Genomic DNA, 25,325 nt, shown 5'->3' on the forward strand with positions numbered 1-25,325 from the left:
AGCCCCACTGCCGCTCTTGCTGCTCCCTGGTGTCTTGTGGCCGGTCACTGTCGATTCTACCCAATTCTCCCGGTCTTCATGCAACTCATCTGCAAGCATGTAACTGGCAGAGTAACTGACGGACCGCTGGGACGGCGAAGCGCTCGGGGATCTGGATGACCGTTTTGCAAGCATCCGCATCTGGATTTCCTCTTCACTTTCGCTGTTCTCATTCACACTGCGATGTGCCCGTGCAGATGAAGTCTTTTCAGTGGCCTTGTCCACGTCTCTTTGGACGGAAAGGCTGCCGGAAACGTTGCGAGCATAGGGATGATGCCTGGAGTCCTTGCGGTGGGACTTGCGAGGCTGACCAGGAGTTGGTGCCGGCAAGGTGTCATCTGCGTAATGCGCGCCACCCTCATTGTGGTCAATCTCGCCTAGAGCCGACCGTTTCGAGTGGCTTCCGTTCGGGGGTGTGACCGTCTGTCCATTGCCCGCCCGTTGCTTCTGGGACGGGCGACCAGGCGTGACGGGCGCAGATAGAGCAAGCTTCTCTCTCAACGTGTCCTCGAACCACCATTCTCGGAAAGCATTTTGGTTGAGATGCAGCCAGTGCTGTTGAGGTCCCACAACCATACCCGGACGCATGAATCGCATAAACGCTATGATCTCATTCGCTGTGAAGCCGTACCGGTAAATCAGATACGCACCGATAAGACATCCCGTGCGGCCCAGTCCCGCCTTGCAGTGCACAGCAATACCCTTGTTCTTGACCGTGATCATCTCATGGGCCATCTTGATGAAGCGCCGTACCAAGGGCAACGGAGGGCACGTGCCGTCTTCGAAGATCATGTCGACATGGTTGATTCCCAGAGCAGTGAAGTAGGACGGAGAATAGAGTTCGGAATTGAGACGCACAACCAACCCGATATTTCGTGAGGCAAAATGCGCGAGAACATTTTTGAAAGGAACCGGGAGTTTCGAAGCGAGCACCTCGGAAACGGTAGAAGGAAGAGCGGCAAACTCCGGAGTGCCGGGAGGAATTGGTGTTACTGGCTGGTGCTGAGGAGAGGCGAACGCGATGAAGTGTGGTGTGATCCAGTTGAAGTCGCCCATATCCACTCGCTCATATCGTTCATACCTGATATCCGATCAGTATTTCTGGGTTACCAGAGCGTCAAATTCCGCCGACTTACTCTTCCAGACTAAAATCTTTCAGTCCGCACAAAGACTCTTCCTTGGCTTTCCAGACGCCGTACACGACGTCCTGAATACTTAGCACGTAATCCGCTTGGCTATAACCCGCGTCGCGGAACGGCATATACGGGGGATCCGCCTGAGCGATGGGCGCGAGAGCGAGATGCGGGGGCCAGGACTGGATCAAAACCATGTAGCATGCTACCAAGCAGGCGGCATTCGCGCGACTTCGCGAGTCCGGCTTGCTCCAAAACACCACCGCACGGTCATTGTTTGCGGGGTCGCCCAGGATCTCATGGAACTGAACCGCAAATCGGTACAGATGACCGATGTGGAGAGGACCAAAGTCCGCATGGAAGGCGTTGTACAGCAGAGTGTCGTCCACCGTAAAGTATACAGGAATTTTGTTTTTGGGACCTGCCTCCGGACTTTGCTGACCTTTGGCGGATCGCTTACTGGGAGATCGGGGCTGCTGGGAAGGATATGGGAAGGGCGTGTGGGGGTCTGGAGGAGAATCGTAGGAGGCGAGATAAAGTCGATCTGCCGCCAGTCAGCGTAAGCCTCCAAAACGTGGTGACCAACTCCTGGGCCTTTCCGCAATGCGGGCGCTGCTCGCGAAGATATTCATACCTTGTATATACTCGATCACCTGTCCATAACCGGCTGAGACGGACGGCATTTTCTTGTCTTTGCTGCCGGCAACTGCGGGCAGGTATAAAATATGGCCTTTCGAAACGCGGGAACCGGGAGATTTGGCGACACGGCGCAGGAATCGCGGTCGGAAAGAATACAGCCTCGTAAGTACGAGCAATAAGATAATCACCCAGATGAGACGGAAGGAAAGGCTGTCTCAGAGCTGTTCAACCATGACCCGGTGACGAGTGGCTCAATTGCAAATCTCACTGCAACGCAGGATGAGGAATGGGTAGGTAACTAACGATAAATAGTGAGATGCAGTGAATAACCAGCCTAGATACGGGCTCGAGGAGCAAGGAGAGACGGTGTGCTATGGGAATAGAGGCGAGAGAGAAAGCAAAGCATAGCACTCAAGATAAAGATTGATGCCGCTGCGTTCTGTCCAGCAGCTGCGACGCACGCTTAGTGGCTGTTGTGTTGTGATTGCCCCGATGCGGTTAGCGGCGTGCCGTTGACAGGACAACGGGCGGGATGCCTGAGGCGGCGACGCCGTCCGCCTATCGCTGTTGCCGCCAGCAGGCCGTTGCGGGCCGCTCCCGCCTTTTCCAGACTGGCGTCGACTCACAACAAATAACCATTGCAAACACACAACCAAGCAAACACGGCAAACACGGCCAGTGCAGGCCAAGGAAACAGCCTCCGGTCAGGAGTCACTCAGGAGCCCCAAGGCCAGCGTCTTTTCAGTTCACTCCCTGCAGAGCATGACAGCGGACACGGCCTTGTCATGATTTCGCTCATCTGTTTGCCTCGTTCCGATTCCCTACTCGAGTATTCAGACCGGATTTAGCAAGGCAGCGAAGACCCAGCATGACTCGACAGGCGCGTCTCGACTCCGGAATATGACAATTAGAGGATGGCAAACCTTGGTGTTACTGTCGATTTTCCAGAAGCCAATTTTGCCCGATTGGGAGCAGCGGCGTGGATTGTCAGGCAGGCATGGGAATCGCTGTCAACCGAGGATCAACTGAAGCATGATGGTCGTTGACAGCCGGCTCCCAACCATATATGATCAACGACACACAGGAGCAGAGCAATCTCCCTGTTGTCAAAGGCGAGAGAGTTCTAGACCTAAGGCGACTCGTACATACTCCGTACAGGACTCTGCCTCGCAGTGCCTGTGAGTCTGAGCAACGCAGCCATACTCCGTCCTCATGCCTCCACCAGAGTCTCCTCAGCCACGGATTCTTCCCGATGTGTGGCGTGCCGTTACGGAGTATTATTATTGCAGATCAATCGAGGTAAAAAGGACAATTGGACAGGCATTCTTATCAGTACGGAGTACAGAGTACGGAGTACCCCGTACAAAATTGCCGGGGCTCTGCTATCTCTGGACAGTCCCAGTCAAGCTTCACGACTCCAGGTTTACCTCTGATTCCGATCCTCACTCGGATAGCTTCCAAGTCCGAGTTCAACGATCGGCAGGGGCTCACATTTGCCAGTATATAAACTACGGAGTACTCCGTACTTCTCGATTTAATCTATCCTTAGCGGCCAGGGTGGAACGAACTCAATTTTTTAGTTAGATTAATTAATTATTGTTAGTTTGAGTCTTTGAGATCGTCTGTACGGAGGACTCTGTGCCCATTAACAGGATTTGATACCATAAAGCAGATACTTGAACTTCAGCAGTCGAGCTGACCCCGGCGAAGCATGTCTTTCCGACCCGGCACATAGACAACACAGTCAAAGTTGAGACTTCCCATGTAGCTATAACGCTGCCTCAGCGATCGTAAAGTCAATTGCCACTCCTGGACTGTACTTCGTATTGACAACGTCCACTATCAGCCAAACGGCGGTCTGCCTGCCCTCTGTAAGTGCAGTTGTGGGAAATACCGATCAGCGTGTAGTGCAACATGGTTGGTGAGTGGGATCCATTTGGATAGGCTAGCAATGAGGTCAGAGAACGAGGATCAACACAAATGTGTCAAGGATCGGCATGTAGTCAATGCTTAGTCTGCACGACGGGGAGCCACCGGAGGAGTTGAGAGGCCGTGGCGGCTAGCAGCGCGTGAGCTTGTGGCCGGCTCTCCCCATTTCCCCCCGCATCGGCGTCCCTGGACTTTGTCCGCGCGATGCTTGACAGGCGCCACAGTCCACCACGCGCTGCCGGCCGTTTGAGTCGGTTTGACCTCGTTTCAATCGAATTGCACCCTTACTGTCGATTCTAAGCGTTTACACTGCCCCCACGACAAGAGCAATTGGGCCGAATCCTGTTATGGCCTCGTGGAATTCATTATTGCCAAGCATTTGAAATGACGTTATTTTTCCGATGGGCGACGCCAGTGCTGCCCTATTGTACAGTGTACTGTGAACCCGTCTCATTTGCAATCAGCGCGTAAATTCACGAAAGGATAGGCTAATGCAGGGCCAGTGATGAGAAGAATGATTATATTCGCCCATCAGACCCACGTTTTACGGGTGGGCGGCGACTAAACGAAGCCTGATTGTGATTAGCTTTACCTCCCCTGGCAAACCCGGCGTCCATCCTGACGATAACAAAGAACCATTTTTCCAGAACGGTGCTGATCTCTATTGTTTGAACACACTATTGAACATTGCCATCCCCTGAGGGAGGCCAACGACGCACAAGCCTCAAGGAATCCATACGATGAGGGAACCCGGTCACCATCATGGCGGGTCTGTCCTACGCTGGAAAAGGGGCGCTTTGCAAGGTCGTGATTTCAACGTGTATATAAACCGGTCACCAGCCTGCGTCGATACCTTAATTCTTCTTTCTTCAACCTCACAGACGGTCGTTTCTCTGCATCCATTCTTGCATTCTCTCTCTCGCATACCCACTTAGTCACTCCTTTTTTGTGTCACTCTTTTTGCAAAAACACCCAACTACCAGCAAAATGAAGTTCACTGGAATCGTTGCCGCTCTCGCCGCTGCTGGCGCTGCCACTGCTGCTGCCATTCCCCGTGACCAGCAGCTTGCTCCTGCCACCATCCAGGGTGCCCTGGACCAGATCAACTCCATCCTGGGTGGTCTTGACGGTGTTGTCGGGGACACTGTCAACACCGCGTCCGGCCCTCTCGACGTTGCTGGCCTCAAGAATGGTAAGACAAGATCCTTTTAGTCAATCGCATTTGATTCATACTGACCTTGCTCGCCACCAGAGCTGAACGGTCTCAAGGCTCAGCTGACCAGCCTCGCTGGCGGTGCCACCGGTGCCGTTACCAAGCGGGACCTTGTTGGCGGTGCTGTTAGCACTGTTGGCGGTGTCGTTGGCACTGCTACCGGCACCGTTGACCAGGTTGCTGGTCCGGTTACCACCCCGGTTAAGGATGTTGTCGGTGGTGCTGTCACCACTGTTGACAGCACTGCCAGCAACGTTGCTGGCTCTGCCCTGGGCGGTATGTGACCTGCAGTTATATGTCAATTTGTTCAATGGCTGATTGATCCTAGTTGTCGGAGGCGCTACTGGTGATGTCCTGCCCCGTGACGTTGACGTCTCCGTCCTGCTGCCTCTTGCTCAGCAGGTCGTTTCTGACGTCCAGGGTAAGATGATCTTCCGATTGAGTTAACTGAGGCAATGGCTAACGAGTTCAATAGGCAACGTCGCCCCCGAGACCATCGTCAACGACGTCAACGCCCTCACTCGCCAGACCTCCCTGACCATCTCTGTCCCCCTGAACCTGGGCGCCATTCCCGTCCTTGGCAACGTCGCCAACTAGGCAATTAACAGGGAAATAGTCTGGCACTTTTCATTGGTCAATGTTCTTCAGCGAGACTTCACGAGCAACAAAGCGCAAGACGTCGGTGTTAATGTCTAGCCTCTTCTAGATGAAGATACGACCACTTTGAAAAGTGGCAGGGCAATATTTTTTTGCTTTTCTTCAGTCACTCCGGTGAGGATTTCCAGTGTACAGCTTTTGCTGTGGTGGAAGTTTTTTGCAGGAGATTCTTCGTCGTTGGTGTATGTACATTTTTATTCAATGCTCAGCGGCCGACCTTTTATGATGATGTGTCATTAGATCGTTGTTTCGAGTAATTCTGAAATTGTGCATTCTCATTGCGTTGACTGTAGGCGTACTCCGGAGTAGTGTTTCCTGAAGAGGTAGGTGATACCTTGAACCTGAGGCAGAAATGATGAGTCATCCAATGTGCCGAAGACCCCACCACCATTAGGACTTCCTCGTGCCTGTAGTTACCAACTTTCAACGGACATGAGTTTTCAGAAACCTGCATTTAATTGAAGTTCATAAATATATAAACTCTACGTTCTTATTGGAAATTTTATTTATCTGATCTGTCAGTCTTCAATCGAACGAATTAACGAAGCGCACACAGAGAGAGGCGGAATACAGTCGACGACTTCGCCCGATTCCTCGATTCGCGCAGCACTCAGAACACCATGACTACGGACGACAATTCCCAATTTCCTTATTCACTGTCAGTACAATGAGCTGCTCTCTTCCTCCCTACACACTAATGCGAAACCCCTATTCCTAGCCATTGTCAAGAGGCAAATATATTCTACTTTACCCGGCCGCTAACGGCGTCTTTCAGAACGATCTCTGTTCCCCTCCCAACCCATCGTCTTGCTTCTTCCGCCCTTCGTGCTCTCCAAGTCGATGCGGAGCTATCTCCTTTCGTCAGACGGAACCTTGCACTGACCGTCCCGCCGGGTAAGATTGCTGATTCCAATACCGAGTCAGCAGAAGAAATGAAGACGGTGCTCGAGACCACATACCAAGCGACAACAAATCGAATGCTGAGGGTGGCTGTGAACGGTTTTATGGAGAGCTTGGGTGTCGTGTTGGGAGTCATGGAGGAGCTGGATGTCGACGTTCTAAAGGAGGAACTGGGACGGTGAATTCGATCGATTTGACCGAGCTGGGCTGGTACGGGCCATGTCGATGTGTTCGACTAGGATGGTACCATTGCGCTACTGTGAAGCGATCGCACACTCATTCATCATCCCCAGCCTGTAAACCGCTGGGGGAAGACTGCTCGATACGCATTGGTTGATATTCCTACGAGAGCAGTGGGTGGTGGTTCCAGAGTCAGAGCATACAGAGAGAAGTGACACGCGATGCAGAACCCCTAGCAGGACTTCTGGCGGAAGACCACGGAAGATTCCTTACTGTTCTGGGATTCTGCATTCGCCAATGAAGCAGTCGGAACTGGCTTCTGGAGATGGCGACTGTGCTCTGTCTCTACCCCCATCCACTCAGGCCGGTTCCTAGTCGCGGCGCAAAGGTCGAACACCTATGGTGAATCCGGGTTATTCCGGTTTCTACTTGCAATGAACATTGCGGCGGTTTAATTTTCCGGGGAGTAGGCCTTGAATCAATCTTGCCTCCTCTTCGACAAGAAGCCTTGAGATGTGTAATGCCAAGCTTATCGGGTTGACCATAGGTATACTGTACGTCTATGCAGAGTGTGTGCATAGTCATACGCCAAGTTCGAATTGAAATTCATTGACATAGCCAATCATGAATCTACCTAGTAGAAAACACGATTTCCCCTTTCAAGTGGACCGTTTTTAGCTCCTGCGACAATTATTAACTATTGACTAGGTTTTTAGTCATGGACCACGCTATGACAAATACTCCCAGAAAATATATAAATTAGGTAGCCTCGGTCAGTCGGATCGCCATGAACCGAGGCATGGTTAGGACGCCAAGAGTGTCTACGTACCTCAGAACTAATCGTTTAAGGGATAACGGAAGGAATAATTTGGAGCATCTTGTCAGACTCGTGGAGCTTCTGCTGCTGTTAAATGGTCGATACACAGCTGCACTGCTGCAGTGCCTTAGGCTATACTCCCAAAGTCAATGCCGCCGTTAGCACGTGCATTTGTCATATCGACCCGCAACCTTGACTCCACTTTATCGGAGCACGTATTGCCCGTTTCGGCCTCGGAAGTTCCAGCCTACCGAGTCAAGCATCAGCTCCAGACCCATTGGCAGGGTGTGGGTAATTCAGCAATGCCTCTTTAAGTACTGCGTACATGTCAGCCATCGCGAACTTCTCCATCTCCTTTCAATCCGTTCTCTGAGCTATCCGCGCATGCTCAAACGCCTTCATCGCGCCGTTCCTGTTCCTAGCGCTGCCTACCGTCGTCGGTCGCCGACGTGCATCGTGAGACGATTCCCGCATTCTGAAACTCGTGCCCCTCCTGTCGCCAGCTATTATACCGGCCTATTCTCGCGCTATTCTATTGCGACTCCGTTCACATCGTCGAAGCTCCCTCGTCCTTCGTCTTGCTTGACTAGCATCGCATCTGCCCGTTCGGGACCTCCTACAAGCAGATACCCCAATTGTTTGCGACTTCATTACAGCACCATGTCTTCTGCGACGACATTCTACGATTTCGAGCCTCTTGATAGTATGGATCTCCCCTTTCATGACTCCATTACTCGTGTTTTACTTTCTTGCATCCTTTCCATGGCGCATTCTGTTTGAATCATGAGCTTTGCGCTAACCGAGTGGAATTATTTCTGGACTTTTAGAAAAGGGCGATCCCTTCCCCCTGTCCTCGCTGAAGGGCAAAGTCGTCCTCGTCGTTAATACCGCCTCCAAATGCGGATTTACCCCGCAATTCAAGGGTCTCGAACAGCTCTACAAATCCGTCAATTCCAAGTACCCGGACTCTTTCACCGTCCTCGGTTTCCCTTGCAACCAGTTTGGCAATCAGGACCCCGGCAGTAATGACGAGATCCAGACGTTCTGCCAGGTGAACTACGGTGTCACTTTCCCCGTTCTGGGAAAAATCGATGTCAACGGCAGCAACGCCGCCCCCGTCTTCGAGTGGCTCAAGAGCGAGAAACCTGGCATCATGGGACTCAAGCGAATCAAGTGGAATTTTGAGAAGTTTCTCGTTGATAGCAATGGCAAGGTTGTCGGTCGTTGGGGGAGCATTACGAAGCCGGAGAGTCTCGAGGATACGATCCTGAAGGAGGTCGAGAAGGCGAAGAAGCAGAGTGAGGCCCCCAAAGAGGAGGCCAAATTGTCTTAACCAGTAATGTTTCGTTTCTTCTTTCCTCCATTGCTGACTTTGTTTGCGTTATGATAACGAGAGACATGTTTATACGCTCGTTTTGTGTTACATTGATTGTTCATGGATTTTCTCGACGTCACGTGATTATATACCAAGCATCTGTTTACTGAACGTCATTTACAAGGCGTGGACCTTCAACCCACTCGTTCATTCAGCGAGATGACCTTTGAGGACTTGTTTCCTGCAGAGAGTTATTATTCAACTCAAAAGAGAGATTTGGGTTGAGAACTTGCTTCTACTGAGATTGCTGAATTTCAGTCCTGGAAATTATGGAGAACCATTGCCTATTTTTTATATAATCTTATGCTGGTCGACTTCAGTGAATGGCATATAATTATGTGAACGAAGGAAGCATCGTTCATTAGTTCAGCATTTCTTTTCTGCATTGCTATCTATCTTATCGTATCCATTCCCCGGTCACGAACAAACCAACAATCGAACGCCATGATCCTCGAACGTCCTTGCCATCGTTGGAATAAGAAAAAGAAAAGGAAAACAAAGAAAGAAATACGTTCCATAGATTTATTTTCCTCAATTGTATCTCAACCTCAAACCGCAGCACTTCCCTTTGGAATGAGGTTCCTCAGTGAGAGGTCATACACCACGTCTTCTACCTTTTTGACCTGTTGAAAGAAGAAAATAACAAGCGTAAGTTTCTTCCAGATACAATCTGAATGAATGAAGCAGCAGCAGCAGGGAAGGGGGAAACCTACGCTGTATTTAATCCCATCACTCCTCTTGCGCAAGATGTCGTTCTTCAGATTCAGCAGCTGGAATCCCGCGAAGAGGTCTTTGATGAAGGCGTTGATCTGGAGCGGGCGGTGGTAGTCGCCCAAGGTGACCGAGTTGACGGCGAGACGGGACTGTTTGTCATTCTGCGTCAGATCATCTTGACAAGACTGAAGAAAGGAAGAAAGAAAGAAAGAGGAGTGCTCACCAGCTCCTCAACAAGCGAGATCAATGCAAGGAGATACTCCTCGATCGTGAGGTGGAAGGCGTCCTCGCCCTTGAGATTGACGGGAACTTTGCGTCGATTAGTCAATTGAGTCGGTTAATACGACACGCATCATTCTGTTACAAACCATCGAGAAACTTTCCAACCTCCTCGATCGTCAGAAAGGAGGAATTGGCTCCTTTGTATTCTGAAAGACCGCCTAGCCATGCACAAAGCTCGATCGAGAATACCTGTGACAGGGGGGTTTTTCAGTATGTATTCATTTCACTCGCGTTCATCCTGGAAGGAAATTCTGGTTGACAAGAATAAGAAATGGCTGAGCTTACCAGATTCTGCAGCTCGCGTGTCCACACGCCATTGTACTTGTAGAACGGATGGTGAGATGCCACGTACGCCAGACGAGAGACATCCTCCTTCTGGGAACGGATCTGCTCAGCTGCTTCGTCGAGGATTGGTTTCACTTTGAGTCGCATGTCAGTATCAATCGGATTCTTGTTTGTGAGTTCCGTCGTCCAGGTAGTCAAACAAAGGGGCTCGATGGTAATGATGGCTACCAAGCGCATGCAGGGTAACAGAGAATGGAAAGCAATGACATATGAAAAGGCGTATTTCTTAGAGAGAGAAAAGACCTACATTGATCCTCAGGAGTAGAATGCGCCCTTGAAAGGGTTGCCTGTGTCGTTCTTCCTGCAGCATAGTAATAACCGTTTCAGTGAACCTGTTCAAGTCTAACAAAAAAGAGGGTAGAGAAAATAAAAAGAAAAAAAAAAGAAGAAAAGACGATTTCCCAGCAAAAATGCAGCAGTGGAATTATATAGCACATATGACTGAATCCGATTACTCCAGTGTACGTCATTCCAGAAATAAAACCAACCAACCAACCTTTCCTTGCAAGCGACTGGACAATATCATGAAGCTCCTATATATAAAGTCGAGAATCAGTCCGCATATTCTTTGCAACTAGCATTTTATTATCTTTCTCCAGTCTTGTCTTCGAGATCTTCGTTCGAGACAGAATATTTTTTTTTCTTTTCTTTCCATAATCTTGTTTTCATGAAACTAGGAGACACAAAAATCAAGGACAAAAAAAAACACGAAAAACTCACATCCCGCACGGCAGTCTCCTCATCGATTTTTGCCTGGAGCTGCTCGAAAATCGCCGGGTCGATCATTGTGGAGATTATGTTGGTGGGCTGGCTTTTCTCTTTCCTCTATGGAGTTGAGTGGGTAGGTAGGTAGGTCTTCGGAGATATATGTTATTGACGCCGTTGTGACTCGTGAGGTAATTAACGTTATCGGGTACCGCCACGGGTAGGTTAGACTGACGGTATTTGACTTGCGTCCCTCTCTTTATCAACACATGGGGTTATTTATGATCTGCTGCATGAAATTTAATTTGGATATTGGTTACTTTGTTCAAAATACGTTATTTCAGAGTACAGTACATACAGATTTGTTTTCGGTGGGAAGATAGTACCAAAATAGATATTCCTATAGGCTATGAAACAACTATGCTCAGCGATTATCGAGAGACTACATTTGTGAGATTCATACAACAGAAATCATTTTGATTCTGTTAGAAAATACTGCAATAATGCTCTTATTTCAACATATTAGGCGTACCGACGCCTGGAAGAGTGCTCTTCCCAAAGAACTACAGCCAAAAGGGACTATTCACTTGGAGGATAGACCTAATCATCGTGCCGAATTTCCTCTCTGGATCCAAACCAAGAAGAATGAACGTCTGTGGAGTCGTCCGTCATACGAGACTAAACAGCCAACCCATAGCGAGTGCTGTCAGAAGCTGACTCCATATCACCAAGTCTCGCTCTCATACGACCCTGTTTCTATGTCTCACTGTATCAACAAAAACAAGAGACGTCAGGAGTCTTAGGAGCTTTCACTGTTCGCAGTTTCATATCGGAGTGACAGTGTAAGCGTTTTCGAGAGGCCACTAAGATTCTTGAAGAGGAAAGATCGTACTCGTTTTGTGGACGCCTGTTTAAACTCTCCATGTTTATTAACATGACTAAAACATATTGAAACCTAAAACGACAAGCTTGCCTTGAAATGATTCCCACAAAAATGCGCCATTGACCTTTTAACCCAACCACCTCGCGTATCATGGACCGCCGATCAACTCCCGCAGACCACGGCGGACAAAAAGCAAAGCATAGAGATAGATTGACGGCAAAACGATTTCAGTACCGGTATCTGGTAGAATAGTCTAAAGTCACAGGCAGTCAGCATACTGCAAGACAACGTGGACCATGATTATGCGGATGCTCACCTTTCGGACTGACGACCAGACCGCGCCCTTTCTTCGCGCCCTTGTAGATCGTCTCGATGATGTCGATCAACTCCTGCTTGTCCTCGAGCACCCAATTGAGCTTGTTGTTGTTGCCCGTCCCGAAATCGCACATCATGTGCTTGTTGCGGAAGAAGAACATAATCGTCATCGGATCGTAGAGCTCGTACATTTCGTTAAATTCCGGAACTTGGTCGATATCGCAGAGGTAGATCACGGCAAAGTCTAATGAGAGGCCAGTCAGCGTCATGCACGAAACGCCGAACGTGGGGAACTCAGATCCACTTACTCTTAACACGTTCCGAGATCTTGTAGAGAATTTCATCCTGCCGCATGCCTGAGATATGCATGTCAGCCTCGATCAGGACCAACATAGTCCTGCGGGAAGTACTTACAGTCAGGATCATGATCCCGGCCAAATCTTATGACAACAAGCCTGAATGAAGAGTTAGTATGGAGACAGAGTTCGAAAGAAAATGGCTTCGGGAGAGCATACCTCTCTTCCTCGCTAAGTATGGCCTGGTCCACATGCCAGGCAGTGGGAAGATGAGGAAGGACAACGGAACCCATCTTGAGCGCTGTTGTACTCTATCATTCATGTTAGAAGCGTTGATATGAACGTTATATAGAGGGGCTCAGGCTGACCCACCTTTGCGGAAGGTTTAGATCAAACGCTTTAGGAAGGCGGTCAAGGACTCCAGCGGGCGCAAACGGCGCAAACAGCAGCCAGCCTCTTGCTGCAGATGACGCGGTCGGAAAAAGCTTCAAAGAGAACCGCGGAGAGCTGGGCTGTGGAAGATAACGTAGTACAGAGTACGGAGCAATCTTACAAGACTAAGAGTTCAAGAACTGCAAGTTGCGAAAGATCAACAGCGTTTATATTCATCTATCTACGGTGGGAGTACATACAAGTTTATCTGCAACTCATCAAGTCGCCACACAAATTCCACGGCACGAGTGCAGTAACCCATGCCGCCACCACTGGCCTCCACTGCCTACGGGCTACAGCTTCAAAATCGTCTATCTACACTGTAGATCACACCAGAACCTTCTTCTCCAACCCACCAGACAAGCCGATGACGTTGATGAAAAAGGTGGTGTTCGCGTCACTCGGTGGTAGTGTAAGACCGAGGACACGGTGCGACGAGGTGTGCGCAAGCGCAGAGGCCCCATCGCGCGGTCCAAAAATGAGATTAATCAATGTTGTGTTCCGTAGAACACTTTCAGAGATTAAACTGAAAAGAACAGATACTACACTTGATCTAAGCCAAAAGGCAAAGAGAGCTGGAGAAGAAAAGAAGAAAAAATCCAAAAGGACGGGGGAGGTGAGGGATATTTATACCTTCAGTTCGATGGCCCGTGCGTATGATGCATGCTAAGCGAGCCAATCAAGTCGGTGTTGCCTAGTCTGCTGCCTATGGGGGCCAAGGCAACAGTGCAAACTCGACATATGTTGCAAACCTATCAAAAGCGCAAAGCCTATGCAACTTTGCCCTAGCCCTAACTCCTACCCAAACGGTTGCGAACGCACATCGCCCATTGTGCACAAGGGCTTTTTTGGCCAGCGGTCCACAGCAGTCTTAATTTTCGACAACCCGCAAACCCACCACGAAAAGGCGCAGGATAATCACCTCTTTGCGACCTTATAACTTCAATCAATTCACAAATTCCCATCAATCGCAATGGCTCCCGCTACTGTACGTTAAAAAGAACCGCTTTGCTGTTCCCCCATGAGCTTTTCTTCTCGCTTGGTCTCTCTCTCTGCCAGGGACCAAGTCCGAGATGAAAACCTCAAGGGATTTCAACAGTCATGGAACAGTAGGCTAATCATCCTGTTTTCGCGATCATTAGGCTCGTTCCAAGAAGACCCAGCGGGTCACGAAGAAGGTAAGGCATATCATTCATATCAATTGCAACAAGAGTTCATAGGGGCATGCCGTTGACGTGTAAATCTATAGTTCGTGATCAACGCCTCGCAGCCCGCGAGCGACAAGATCTTCGACGTCTCTGCCTTCGAGAAGTTCTTGCACGACCGCATCAAGGTTGAGGGCCGTGTTGGCAACCTGGGTGACAATGTCCTGATCTCTCAGTCTGGTGACGGCAAGATCGAGGTCGTCACCCACATCCCCTTCTCTGGCCGGTACCTGAAGTACCTGTACGTTGGACCTAATCTTTATGTCGCTCAAAAGTATACAAGGCACTAACATAATTGCTATCTCAGGACCAAGAAGTTCCTCAAGAAGCAGCAGCTCCGTGACTGGCTGCGTGTCGTCTCCACCTCCAAGGGTGTCTACGAGCTCCGCTTCTACAACGTCGTCAACGACGAGGCTGAGGAGGAAGAGGAGTAAATTGACTCTTCCGGGAAACTGAGGGGTGAAGAGCACTAGTTGGGGTGCTATGCGGTCATTCAGACTACCATCTGGATCCAATGGTGGGATAGAATTGGCTGTAGTGGTGGACCAAAAAAATAAGAAAAGACCCTTTAACCAGGGCGCTATGATATTGATATCCGAGTGTTTGTGTGTGGTTTCACGGGCGGCTATGGGGGGCCTAGGATGGGAGCCATCGTCAGTTGATGCTCAATATCTAATGTCCCTTTTAGACGGTCTGGGAAAGCATGCATCAATGCTGTCGGATCATGTCTACTCAGGATGTTATGAATGGTAGATACGAGTCGACCTTATGGTCAGCCAAAAAAGAAAAATAGAAAAAAGTTTTTGAAAAATCCATCGACTATGCCTCTAGAATTAAGGCTATAAGGGACCCCCCGCATGCAAATGTTGCTAGAAAGAAAAAGTCATAACATATAGTACAGTACACTACTATCCAAGGGTATCTATGAGATAATTGGGACGATACTCCAATTGACCACAATCGTAGTCTCCAGGAGCATCATCATTCAATGTCGGGCCCTGTCTCTGTACCTAACCCTAACCCTAACTCTTCCTCTTCTGTCCGGCTCCAGGGCCCAGTCCAATTGAAGGACCAGCGTCTGAACCAACAGTCTTACCTGCTGGCGGTACAAGCTTGTCCCCTTCAATGGTCCACCCTTGCCGTTTGAGAACCTTCCATTTCTCAGCAGCCTTGAGTCTCACGAGGTCGCCTGTGGCTCTTGCGTCTTCCTTCGAGTCGTGGCCCTTGTCGCCCCCGGTTTGGATGTCCCGATCTAGATATGTTTTTGATAGGTGCTTCAGACTGAATCTCATTGGAAGCCCCTTGGGATGCGGATACAGGAAAACGGTGTCGATGACAGTCGGGTGAATGATACGACAAGCATTGAGATCATTGTCGATAGCATGTCCGATCAAAGGGGTATCGGGCTGAAGCAATTGGAAGAGCAACGCCCGTGCTGCAGCAGGCGAATCAACGACCTGCATGGGAGGGGTTTTCACTTCTCCATCCTCTGACGTAGTGTCAGGAACTGGCGTGCCATAAGGTACAGCCTTCGCATAATGTTCTGGCCAAATGCCGGAGAACTTAGAATTAAGGTCCAGAACTTCACCTATCGGCTTGACAAGGACATCAAGCAGCGTCTCGCCCTCAGGCCAGCTGAGTGCAGTCAGACGGATCAATTCCATACCGAGAGTCGTGTAAGCCATCTCGCAATCGAAGGATATGGGTTTCTGCGGTCCTTTTTCTGGCTGAGCAGGCGTCTCCTCAAACTGAAGCACAGCGGCCAGCCGCTTCGCTTCCGTTATCTTGAAGACGTGATGCTCTGCCTTGGTGCATCCTGCAGAAGTCCCCACAGTCTCATTGCAACAAGGAAAGTACGCGTCTCTGCTGCCAGTGATGTGATCTGTCGGCTTCTTGGCAGGCCGGATGGGCTTGCCTGGATGATAAGTGCAATGGCCCCCCGTGGCCAGGGTACCGTCTTCACGACGACCTGGAAAGACCTGAAAACGTCCCGCGCACCGATCGCATTTTTCCCAGCCCTGAGCTGCTTCAACGCCCCTTTTTGCAGATTCTATTTCTTCCTTGCTAGGTATCTTTGTGACATAGCCAAATTGCTCTTTCCCTTTCAGGTCTGTCACAAGCTTTGCTGCTATTGCAATCTCTTCATTCGCAGTTAGACCAGTCGTAAGCTTTTCAGGCTTCTGAGAGATCTGCTTTGGCTCAATCTTATAGTATCGCGCGTTCAGATGCGCAAGGACCTCTTTCTCCCATTCCTCCATGGCCATCTTTTGGAACTTGACAATTCTGAGCTTGATAACATTGGAATATATTTTAGGGTTGTCCCTTGCTGCCTTCTCTTCCTCGTCCAGGGCCATGATAATCAGCTCGTCGGGGGAGAGGATCAGAGCGGACTTCGACTTGTCTTTGAGCTCTTTCATCTTTTCATTCAACGCAGACATCGCAGCATGTAGCTTGTTCAAGATAGACGACCGCACTGAATGAGGCGCTGGCGCTTTGCTGAGCATGCGCGGGTTTAGAGATTCTTTTGGAGCCTGCCTTGGAGGGAGCTTGGCTTGATTAGAAGCATCTGATGACTGACTGGGGACGCCTTTAGTCACTTGTGTCTCTGTGCTTGGTCGCGTCCGCGTAGGAGGCGGGGAGACCTTTCTGGTGATTGACTGAAGACCGCCGATTTCTCGACTTGACGTCTGCTCGCCTGAGGATCGGTCTTTGGGGGTCTCATCGTGGCGAGTCTGTTCGCTGCTTATTTCCCTGCGGATTGAATTAGATGAAGACTTAGTCTGCTCCGTTTTGCTTTCATTGTCTCCTGCGAGCTTTCTCCGCTTTGCTTCGGACACTGGAAGAGACCCATCTCCAGCTGGAGTAGAAGTAGCGGTAGTGGTAGAGCGTGGGGTTGGCTTCGCAGTGGCCGAATCCGGGTGATCTGAACTCGTCTCTTGGTGAGAGAAGATGCAAGTCAACAGAGTGCAGCCGCTACCCTGCGGGCATGGAATAGCCTTGAACAGGCCGAGTGGGGTGAACATGACGCTCAAGTGGCCCAGCAGTGAGAGAAGGATGAGGCGTGATATTATCGAATAAGAACAGTTAGGTAATAGGAAATGGTTAGGGCTGGGAGGCGAATCTCTGATTTGTCTGTTCGCGGGCTCCACTGAGTGGCAGCCGTCCGTGATAGTTTATCCGCGCTTGCTGAATCCACTGCAGGAATAATAAAATAACACCAACGATGTCGTTGGCGCGGCAAGCGCAGGATAGCGTAGGCTTTGCGACACTGCCTTTTGCTTGGTTTTCCCTTCTCTTGTCTGGTTTTTCCAGTCTTTTTCTTGCTTTTCCGTGTGCCGTGCGCCTAGAAAATGGTTCGCCTCGGTACCAGAATGCCGGCATTCACGCTTATCAGCGGATTGAGTTTTGGGTAGATAAGGCACCCAAGAGGGAGGGGAAGGTGATGAAAGCCGCGTCGCACGAGGTCTGTGTGTTCCCTGTACGGGGTGACACGCACAAGACACCCTTCCCTGAGGGGCAGGTAGCGGGCTGGCCCACGCCCACGATCGTTCAAAGATATAAAGAGGATCTTCGCCACCCCAAATCTTTCTTCATGAATTTTTCTCCCAACCTCTTTGGCCCCGCGAGTTGAGTTCTCAGGCTTCCCGGTGCTGTGATTGGCTGCCAACGACGACCGGCATCCCGTTGCCTCTTGTGACACTCTCCCGAGCCGGGCGGAAGGCTCAGAGTGTAGAGAAAAAGCCCGTTGATAGCTAGTAGAAGGGCTCGAGATCGGGTCTCGAGAGCTGCACTGGAAGGAAGAAACAAGAGAGCCCTTTTGCCTCTGCCACCGGTTCCCCTCTGTGTCTTCTTTTCCCGTTGTGGCGGCGGTTCTTTTCAGCGCGAGTGCCGGCGGGCCACTTGCCGCGCCAAGACTTTGACACGCCAAGACTCCCGTGATCGTCAGGGCGGTGCAAACAAGATAAACGCCCGATAAGATCCACGTAGGCTGCTGCGTGTGCACGCGGCACCTGATTGGGCGATAGTCCTGCATACGTTACTTTATTTATACCGTTATCGACGGGCCCAGGGGCCCGCAGGCATCTCCCACCACGGCGCTCCCTTTCGCTTTTTCGAGCTTTACCAAAAGCTCGATCTTTTTCAAAATCATGGACCCCGACATTGGTCCGCCGGCTGACCGCCAGCCCCGGGCGGATCATCTTTGCGTGCTCGTGCATGGGTATGTGTCAACGCTGGTGTGGTCACGCCCGCTGTGCAGTGGTGACTACGGCTAACCATTCTGTTTTCCAGTCTTTGGGGAAATCCATCGCATCTGGACTATGTGGCATCTGCACTCCGGGAGAGGTATGGCGAGGATCGCCTGTACATCCTCGCAGCCCAGCGGAACGCGGGAAGTTTCACGTATGATGGGATCGAACTCGGTGGTGAGCGGCTGGCGTACGAGATCGAGGAGACGCTCGAAAAACTCGCAGCTCGCGGTTATCAAATCAAGAAGTTGAGTATGGTCGGCTATTCCTTGGGAGGATTGGTTGCCAGATACGCGTTGGGCCTCCTCCATGCCAGGGGATGGTTGGACAAACTTGAGCCGGTCACGTTTACCACGTTTGCGTCCCCCCACGTCGGAGTGAGATCGCCGATCAAGGGATTTCCAAACCACATCTGGAACGTTCTTGGTGCCCGTACACTGTCAATGTCCGGGCGGCAGCTATTTATGATCGATAAGTTCAGAGACACGGGAAAGCCATTGCTGAGCGTGTTGGCAGATCCCGACAGCATCTTCATCCGAGCCTTGGCCAAGTTCAAGAACCGGTGCCTCTATGCGAACATTGTCAATGATCGCTCAACGGTGTTCTACACCACGGGAATATCCAAGGTTGATCCTTTCACGGACCCCGAAAATACCAATTTCAACTACGTCAAAGGATACGAACCTGTCGTCATTGATCGCGATAGGTATATCATTCCCCCAGAAGAGGCGAAAGAAAAACCTTCCACCTTTACGAATGCTGGCCACAAATTCTTCAAGTTCGTGGCCAATCTTCCTTTGACTATCTTCCTCTTCATCTTCGTCCCAATCGGCACCACGCTTTTCCTTCTCAACTCGGTAGTGCAGAACTTCCTCAGCCGACAGAGGATCAGGCTGCACGAAGAAGGCAAGACGGGTGTACTCTTTAGCAATTACAGGGTACCCCTCATCGTGCAGGACGTCCGCGGTGCGGTGGAGGATGCCTTTGAGAACGTCAATGGGTCGCAGGATCCAGGATATCTCTCCGATGCCAGTGGTGAATCTGCCGATAAGACGAGGAGGCGAAAGTCCTCTTCTTCCGAAGAAAAGTCAGCTGAGGATGAAAGCACGCCCCTTCTTCAGCAGACGGAGACTCAGGAAGCCCACGACGTAGAGAATGACCATTCCAAATCAGCCCAAGCCGACACTTCGACGTCAGAATTGCCCCTTCTTGCCCTGACGCCCGCCCAGTTTGCCATCATAGACTCCCTCAACTCGGTCGGGTTCCACAAATACCCGGTGTACATCCACAAGCATCGACACAGCCATGCCGCCATCATCGTGCGGATGCCCAAGAAGGGGTTCGAAGAGGGTAAGATTGTGGTCAAACATTGGCTGGACCACGAGTTCCAGATATGACCAGTCGCCCAAATGATAGCTGTAGAGTTGATTGATATGCTGCTTGCTGTACGGAGTACCTAGGTATGGTATGTTGTGGAGGATCCTGCCTGGTGACACCCAGTCGACGTCCGGCCCAGTAACGTCGTAGAGAGAGGGAACTGCTTCCCCCTCTCCCAGCTGTCCCAGACTACTCTGGCCCTAACGCAACTCTCGCAGAATATCGTCTACAGGTGCGGTCGCCATCAAGTTACCGACTTGTCGGGATAGCAAGCAGAACACGCCAGGTATTGTACGTACTGTATATACTACTACATACAGGCCTGGCCATACCCCCTGCTCGCCCACAGCAGTCCCTATAGATAGACGTTTGACTTTTTTTTTAAAGTCGAAGTAAAGAAACTGGTCTTTTTTTTTTGGCTTGAATCAATCTCCTCGTTTTAATAAAATCTGAGCGCCTCAATTTCTGTAATGCCTTGCTTGCAAGCCCTTTCGTATACAAGATACTGGTATCAAAACATAATGTATATAGACTCTCAAGTCAGCAGTTTGTGGCGGTGGGTCCAAGTCAAGTCCGGGGACAGATATGATAGTAAATAGAGATCCATGGATAGATAAACTGAATTAATTAATTAATTACAGCTTCCCCATCCTTCTTTTACCAGTCCCTGTATCACTATTTGCACCAGCACTACCACTATCATTATTAGTATTATTATTACTCGCTCCACCTGCATCCTCCAACTCCACCAATAACACCCCCTCGGCAACATCCTCGCCCTCTTCCTCGTTATCCACTTCCAGCGCCCATTTCACCCTCCCCGCCCGGGGACTGCGCACCTCCAGCTCCATCTTCATCTGCTTCACGAACGCGATGACCTCGTTCTCGGCGATCTCGTCCCCCTCGGAGACGAGGACCTCGATCAGTTTGCCCGACAACGGGAGAAGGATGTGGTCGGGGTTTGTCGGGTCGCCGCGGCGATGGGAGGCGGATGTCAGGGCTGAAGCTGACGTGTTGGTTTCTGTAACGTGCAGTCTGTAGGCTGTCGTTCCGGGTTTACCACCGGTGAATGATGATGGGAGGGTATACTCGATTTCGGCGGAGAAGGAGGATGGGAATTCGTTGCGGAGGACGCGCCGAAGGAGCAGGTGGTGGGGGAGATTCTGCTGTGTCTTCTGCAGGGAAGAAGATTGACTGTCTTGGGAAAGTGGTTCGAGCGTGATGGACCAGGCGTCCCCTTTGCGAAACAAGACAGTCGAGGATGGAGCAGATGCGGATGACGCTGCTGACGAGACTGCTGCACCTGTGACGGGCGTGATGGCAGACTCTTGCTGTCCTGCGGCATGTGATAGAGCTCGACCTGTGCGAACAAGAGACTCGAGATGACCCTCCAGCCACTGCGTATCGGTCCTGCACGCAAGGAAATCCTCATGGTCGACGATCCCTCGAAGGAGGTCGATGTTGGTCTTTACTCCGGATATCCTCGTATCACTCAGGGCTCGTCGGGCCTTGCTGACAGCGGCCTCCCAGCTTGCCGCCGTCACAATGATCTTGGCCATGAGGTTGTCAAAGTCTGATCCGACGATGACGGGAGACGACGGCGAGATGTTGGTGTCGACCCGGACGCCGTTCCCCGTGGGGACGATGAATTCTGTCACCTTGCCGATGCTCAGAGCGAAATTTGCGCCTGGATCTTCAGCACACAGTCTCAATTGGATGGAGTAGCTATGTGGCGGCTGGATCGCGTCTTCCAACCCCAGCTGCTGCAGAGAATAGCCCTGGGCCAGCAGGAGCTGTGTCTGCACCAGGTCCACACCGGTGATACACTCTGTCACTGTATGCTCGACCTGGAGGCGTGGGTTGATTTCCAAGAAGTAAAACTCTTGCTGGTGCTCGTTGACGAGAAACTCAAAGGTTCCGAGAGAAAGATATCGGGACTGGAATCTCGTCAGTTCGTTTCATTTCTCGTCCTTCCCGATCGTACACAGACTGCAAACCAGAAGCCTCACCTCACTGGCCATTCTGAGCGCAGAGTCAATGACTTTCTCGATCAACCTTCCGTCACCAATACCTGCAGGCGCACACTCGACAATCTTCTGAAACCTTCGCTGCACGCTGCAATCCCTCTCCCAGAGGTGTCTCACCCGGCCACTACCATCACCAACGACCTGCACCTCGACATGATGGAAACCGCGGACGGCAGCCTTCTCGACGAAGACAGTCTGCGACGGCGACTCCCCCTTGGCACGGTCGACGGCATTCTGCAGGTCGGATTCCTGTCGAACCAGCCGGATGCCCCTGCCACCTCCGCCATCGACAGCCTTGATCATGACGGGATATCCCACCTGCCTGGCAAATCCGCGGATTTGACCGATGTCGCCGGTCGGGTCCTTCAGGGCCGGCAGGACGGGCACGCCGCAGCGCACAGCGAGCGCTTTCGCCTGCAGCTTATCGCCCATCTGCTCCAGAGCCTCCCATCCGGGACCGATGACCACCACGCCAGCCTCCTCCCACATGCGGCGAGCGAATTCGGCGCTTTCGCTCAGGAACCCGTATCCCGGGTGGACTGCATCGATGGCATGTTCACGCGCCAATTGGACAAGGAAGGGGATATCCACGTACGATGCATGTGAGGGGAGAAGAAGGGCATGCCGTGGCCGGCCCAGATCACAGTGGGAGCGATCATTTTCCGTGTAGAGCGCGAATGTCTCGACGGGGGTGGGCAATTCGCGGGCGGCGTGGAGGATACGAACGGCGATTTCGCCCCTGGAAAACTCAATCCAAGTTTGATGTCAGTCAGCCTTGTCTTATCACTCTATCGGTCACAATTACAAAATAAAAGAATGGTGGAGAGTCAGACCTATTTGCGACAAGAAGCCGCTTGATGGGCCGCGCTGGAGGCGGCATGACAGTAGTAATTACTGAATATGTAAACCTGTGATATTTCTACAAAGACACAGAAGGAAACTTGTCCAAGCAATGTCTATAGATCGTATATGCAGGAACTAAGATAATATCTGTACACATCGTATAAATTGTCGGGGATCTTGTCGGCATCCGGGGTTATTTAGTGCCTCTTCTTCCCCGCATGAGACGACCGAGGTTCTCTCCACCTGTGTGGAATTATACATAACCTTTTAAAACTCTTCTTATTTCCACCCCCCCCCCTCCCTGAAACTCATAAATTTATAAGCATTGTTTTAACAGAATCGTCATTATTTCTGAATCCATCAATCAATTGCGAAGCATTGAAGACTATACGTATGTACTGTGCAATATTCTGGACCGGAGCTATCCCGAAGCCTGGCGTTTAGTTTTGCGGGAAAGACCTAACGAGCGGAGCTACTCCGTATAAATCGCCGCAGGACGACATATCTCTGCCTCATATCAGAGTACAGGAGGGGGCGCGTATCGATTAATACCATCCATCATGGAAAAGGATAAGGAGACAAACCCCGACTTATTAAGGAAGAAGGCTGCAGAGCGGCTGGACCAGCTCTCCGCACACGTCTCCGATAATAATAATAACTCTACCGAGAACACCACACCTCAGACTCAACCAGCGCAGGCGAACCGGAAACGAAAGAAACGAACTTCTAAATCCTCTTCCTCATCGAACCTTCCGGCAGACTACTCCGATGTCCTCTCCCAACTGTCCACACTGCGCACCATTGCCGCGACTCCAGACCCAACAAACCGAGGCTACATCCGCCAGAAACAGGCCGGGAAGCTATGGGTCCGCGAACGCATCGAGCAGCTGCTCGACCCGGGCACATTTAAGGAGATAGGGTCCGTGTCGGGAACAGTGACGTGGAAACAGACGGGTCCCATAACTGAAACCCCTGTGGCTTTCGTCCCAAGTAACAACATCCAGGGCACTGGCAAGGTTCGGGGCCGACAGGTGCTGCTTACCGCCGATGATTTCACCATCCGGAGTGGCCATGCCGACGGCGCAACGATGGAGAAAACTGTGTACCTGGAAAAACTGGCGATCGCGCTGAAACTGCCTATGATCAAGCTGGTCGATGGCAGCTCCGGTGGAGGCAGTGTCACGCTGATCCGAAAGGCCGGATGGAGCTATATCCCGCATATCGCGCAGTTCAAGCATGTAGTAAAGCAGCTGAACATGGGGATTCCAAACCTCGGCGCTGTGCTTGGGCCTGCGGTATGAAACGGATACCCTACTTTAACACTCCCACTTAGAATAACCTCTGTCCAAAAGAAGATACAAATGCTGACCATGTCTGTAATCATTTTCAGATCGGACTTGGCGCAGCACGAGTTACTGCGTGCCACTTCTCCGTGATGGCGGCCGATGTAGGCTCCTTATTCAACGCTGGTCCAAAGGTCGTCGAGGGGGCTACCTTCGAAGAGGGACTGGACTTCCAGGACCTTGGCGGGCCCATAATGCACTGTACCAACGGAACAATCGACAACCTCGCCGCCAACGAGGCCGAATGCTTCGAACAAATACGAACGGTGTTGAGTTACCTCCCCAACTCCGGCAGCGAGGCGCCCCCGGTCATTCCCTGCGACGACCCCGAAGACCGGGAGGATTTGGGTCTGCGGACTATCATTCCCCGCCGGCAAGCACGGATGTACAATCCCCGAACCATAATCACCTCCGTCGTCGACAAAGGTTCATGGTTCGAGATTGGTGCTCTTTGGGGCAAGACCGCAATCGGCGGGTTGGCTCGTCTGGGAGGCCGGCCCGTGGGTGTGATCTCGTTGAACTGCGAAGTCAATGGCGGCGCCCTGGATGCGGCCGGAAGCCAAAAGTTGACGCGGCTGCTGAAGTTGTGCGATGTGATGAATTTGCCCGTGTTGCAGTTTGTTGACGTCCGTAAGTGAGCCCCTTTCCCTTGTATTCCTTTTTCATTGTACCTGCTTGACACTAATGAAATCGTCTTTTAAAAGCCGGATATGCCGTCGGTACCGTTGCAGAACGAACCGCCACGATGCGCTGGGGCATCGAACTGGCCAAAGCCTATTTCTCCACGACCATACCCATCTTCAGCGTCATCACACGACGCGTCTTCGGCGTCGCGGGGGGTGTCATGCTGGGGGCGCGGGATCCCGTCATGCAAGTGGCCTGGCCGTCAGGACAGTGGGGGTCGCTGCCGCTTGATGGCGGCATCGAAGTCGGGCACCGACACGAGCTGCGCGAAGCGGAAAAACGAGGGGGCAAGGATGAGAAGGAGAAGCTGTACAAGGAGCTGGAGGAGGAATACATGCGGCTGATGAACCCGGTCCGCACGGCCAACGCCTTTGGCGTCGAGGAGATCATCGACCCGAAGGACACCCGGGCAGTGTGCTGCGCCTGGGCGAAACACATGTACGAGGTCAACATGAAAGACCGATTGGCAGATCGAGCATCTGGGAAGATCCAGCCGACATTCTCTTGAAAATAAAAGCTTGTCGAATCGAAAAATCAATAATGGAAACCAAATAAAATCGAACCATGGCCATGCCCAGTATATCTCTCTCTCTGGTCCCTATATATCCATATAATAGATATAGTACGACACAACTTTATAAGAAGTGCTCATGGATACCGAGGAAAAGAAGATTGATGGCAGGAAATAGAAATGGTTCTATTGATTCGTGAAATTTCCGATGGAACAACCCTGGCAAACCACGAG

The 25,325-nt window shown here is 51.1% G+C and overlaps 11 protein-coding genes across 11 annotated transcripts; 6 read left to right on the forward strand and 5 right to left on the reverse strand.

The window, feature by feature from the left end:
- On the reverse strand, positions 1–1,855 carry T310_6881 (Protein-tyrosine-phosphatase; the record flags this gene model as incomplete). Its single annotated transcript, XM_013470304.1, has 3 exons — positions 1–1,120; positions 1,176–1,716; positions 1,807–1,855. Coding segments are annotated over 3 exons (1,710 nt in total), but the record flags the coding sequence as incomplete, so codon positions are not given.
- Positions 1,856–4,727: 2,872 nt separating this feature from the next.
- Positions 4,728–5,550, forward strand: T310_6882 (uncharacterized protein; the record flags this gene model as incomplete). The annotated part of the gene is made up of 4 exons (XM_013470305.1): positions 4,728–4,932; positions 4,993–5,229; positions 5,282–5,374; positions 5,429–5,550. 4 exons carry the CDS (start codon positions 4,728–4,730, stop codon positions 5,548–5,550), a joined length of 657 nt encoding a protein of 218 aa, XP_013325759.1.
- Positions 5,551–6,230: 680 nt separating this feature from the next.
- Positions 6,231–6,692, forward strand: T310_6883 (uncharacterized protein; the record flags this gene model as incomplete). The annotated part of the gene is made up of 2 exons (XM_013470306.1): positions 6,231–6,268; positions 6,386–6,692. The coding sequence occupies 2 exons, from the start codon at positions 6,231–6,233 to the stop codon at positions 6,690–6,692; spliced, it is 345 nt and encodes a 114-aa protein (XP_013325760.1).
- Positions 6,693–8,167: 1,475 nt separating this feature from the next.
- Positions 8,168–8,840, forward strand: T310_6884 (Glutathione peroxidase; the record flags this gene model as incomplete). Its single annotated transcript, XM_013470307.1, has 2 exons — positions 8,168–8,210; positions 8,335–8,840. The coding sequence occupies 2 exons, from the start codon at positions 8,168–8,170 to the stop codon at positions 8,838–8,840; spliced, it is 549 nt and encodes a 182-aa protein (XP_013325761.1).
- Positions 8,841–9,430: 590 nt separating this feature from the next.
- Positions 9,431–11,009, reverse strand: T310_6885 (Recombination hotspot-binding protein (Translin); the record flags this gene model as incomplete). Its single annotated transcript, XM_013470308.1, has 7 exons — positions 9,431–9,757; positions 9,820–9,905; positions 9,965–10,067; positions 10,164–10,387; positions 10,471–10,524; positions 10,720–10,756; positions 10,944–11,009. The coding sequence occupies 7 exons, from the start codon at positions 11,007–11,009 to the stop codon at positions 9,431–9,433; spliced, it is 897 nt and encodes a 298-aa protein (XP_013325762.1).
- A 950-nt stretch (positions 11,010–11,959) lies between these two features.
- On the reverse strand, positions 11,960–12,715 carry T310_6886 (Uncharacterized protein; the record flags this gene model as incomplete). The annotated part of the gene is made up of 5 exons (XM_013470309.1): positions 11,960–12,051; positions 12,128–12,370; positions 12,435–12,482; positions 12,541–12,581; positions 12,642–12,715. The coding sequence occupies 5 exons, from the start codon at positions 12,713–12,715 to the stop codon at positions 11,960–11,962; spliced, it is 498 nt and encodes a 165-aa protein (XP_013325763.1).
- Positions 12,716–13,827: 1,112 nt separating this feature from the next.
- On the forward strand, positions 13,828–14,493 carry T310_6887 (60S ribosomal protein L22; the record flags this gene model as incomplete). Its single annotated transcript, XM_013470310.1, has 4 exons — positions 13,828–13,842; positions 13,997–14,032; positions 14,104–14,300; positions 14,367–14,493. 4 exons carry the CDS (start codon positions 13,828–13,830, stop codon positions 14,491–14,493), a joined length of 375 nt encoding a protein of 124 aa, XP_013325764.1.
- Positions 14,494–15,081: 588 nt separating this feature from the next.
- On the reverse strand, positions 15,082–17,082 carry T310_6888 (RNA exonuclease Rex3; the record flags this gene model as incomplete). Its single annotated transcript, XM_013470311.1, has 1 exon — positions 15,082–17,082. The coding sequence occupies one exon, from the start codon at positions 17,080–17,082 to the stop codon at positions 15,082–15,084; it is 2,001 nt and encodes a 666-aa protein (XP_013325765.1).
- Positions 17,083–18,207: 1,125 nt separating this feature from the next.
- T310_6889 (Lipase/serine esterase) lies at positions 18,208–20,044 on the forward strand (the record flags this gene model as incomplete). The annotated part of the gene is made up of 5 exons (XM_013470312.1): positions 18,208–18,278; positions 18,350–19,656; positions 19,767–19,771; positions 19,953–19,974; positions 20,004–20,044. 5 exons carry the CDS (start codon positions 18,208–18,210, stop codon positions 20,042–20,044), a joined length of 1,446 nt encoding a protein of 481 aa, XP_013325766.1.
- Positions 20,045–20,318: 274 nt separating this feature from the next.
- T310_6890 (Pyruvate carboxylase) lies at positions 20,319–22,590 on the reverse strand (the record flags this gene model as incomplete). Its single annotated transcript, XM_013470313.1, has 3 exons — positions 20,319–21,620; positions 21,693–22,449; positions 22,544–22,590. The coding sequence occupies 3 exons, from the start codon at positions 22,588–22,590 to the stop codon at positions 20,319–20,321; spliced, it is 2,106 nt and encodes a 701-aa protein (XP_013325767.1).
- A 523-nt stretch (positions 22,591–23,113) lies between these two features.
- On the forward strand, positions 23,114–25,088 carry T310_6891 (Methylmalonyl-CoA decarboxylase; the record flags this gene model as incomplete). Its single annotated transcript, XM_013470314.1, has 3 exons — positions 23,114–23,848; positions 23,944–24,526; positions 24,601–25,088. The coding sequence occupies 3 exons, from the start codon at positions 23,114–23,116 to the stop codon at positions 25,086–25,088; spliced, it is 1,806 nt and encodes a 601-aa protein (XP_013325768.1).
- Between the last annotated feature and the right edge of the window lie 237 nt (positions 25,089–25,325).

Source organism: Rasamsonia emersonii, assembly GCF_000968595.1.
Source record: "Rasamsonia emersonii CBS 393.64 chromosome Unknown ctg1118621760472, whole genome shotgun sequence".
Taxonomy (NCBI): Eukaryota; Fungi; Ascomycota; class Eurotiomycetes; order Eurotiales; family Trichocomaceae; genus Rasamsonia; species Rasamsonia emersonii.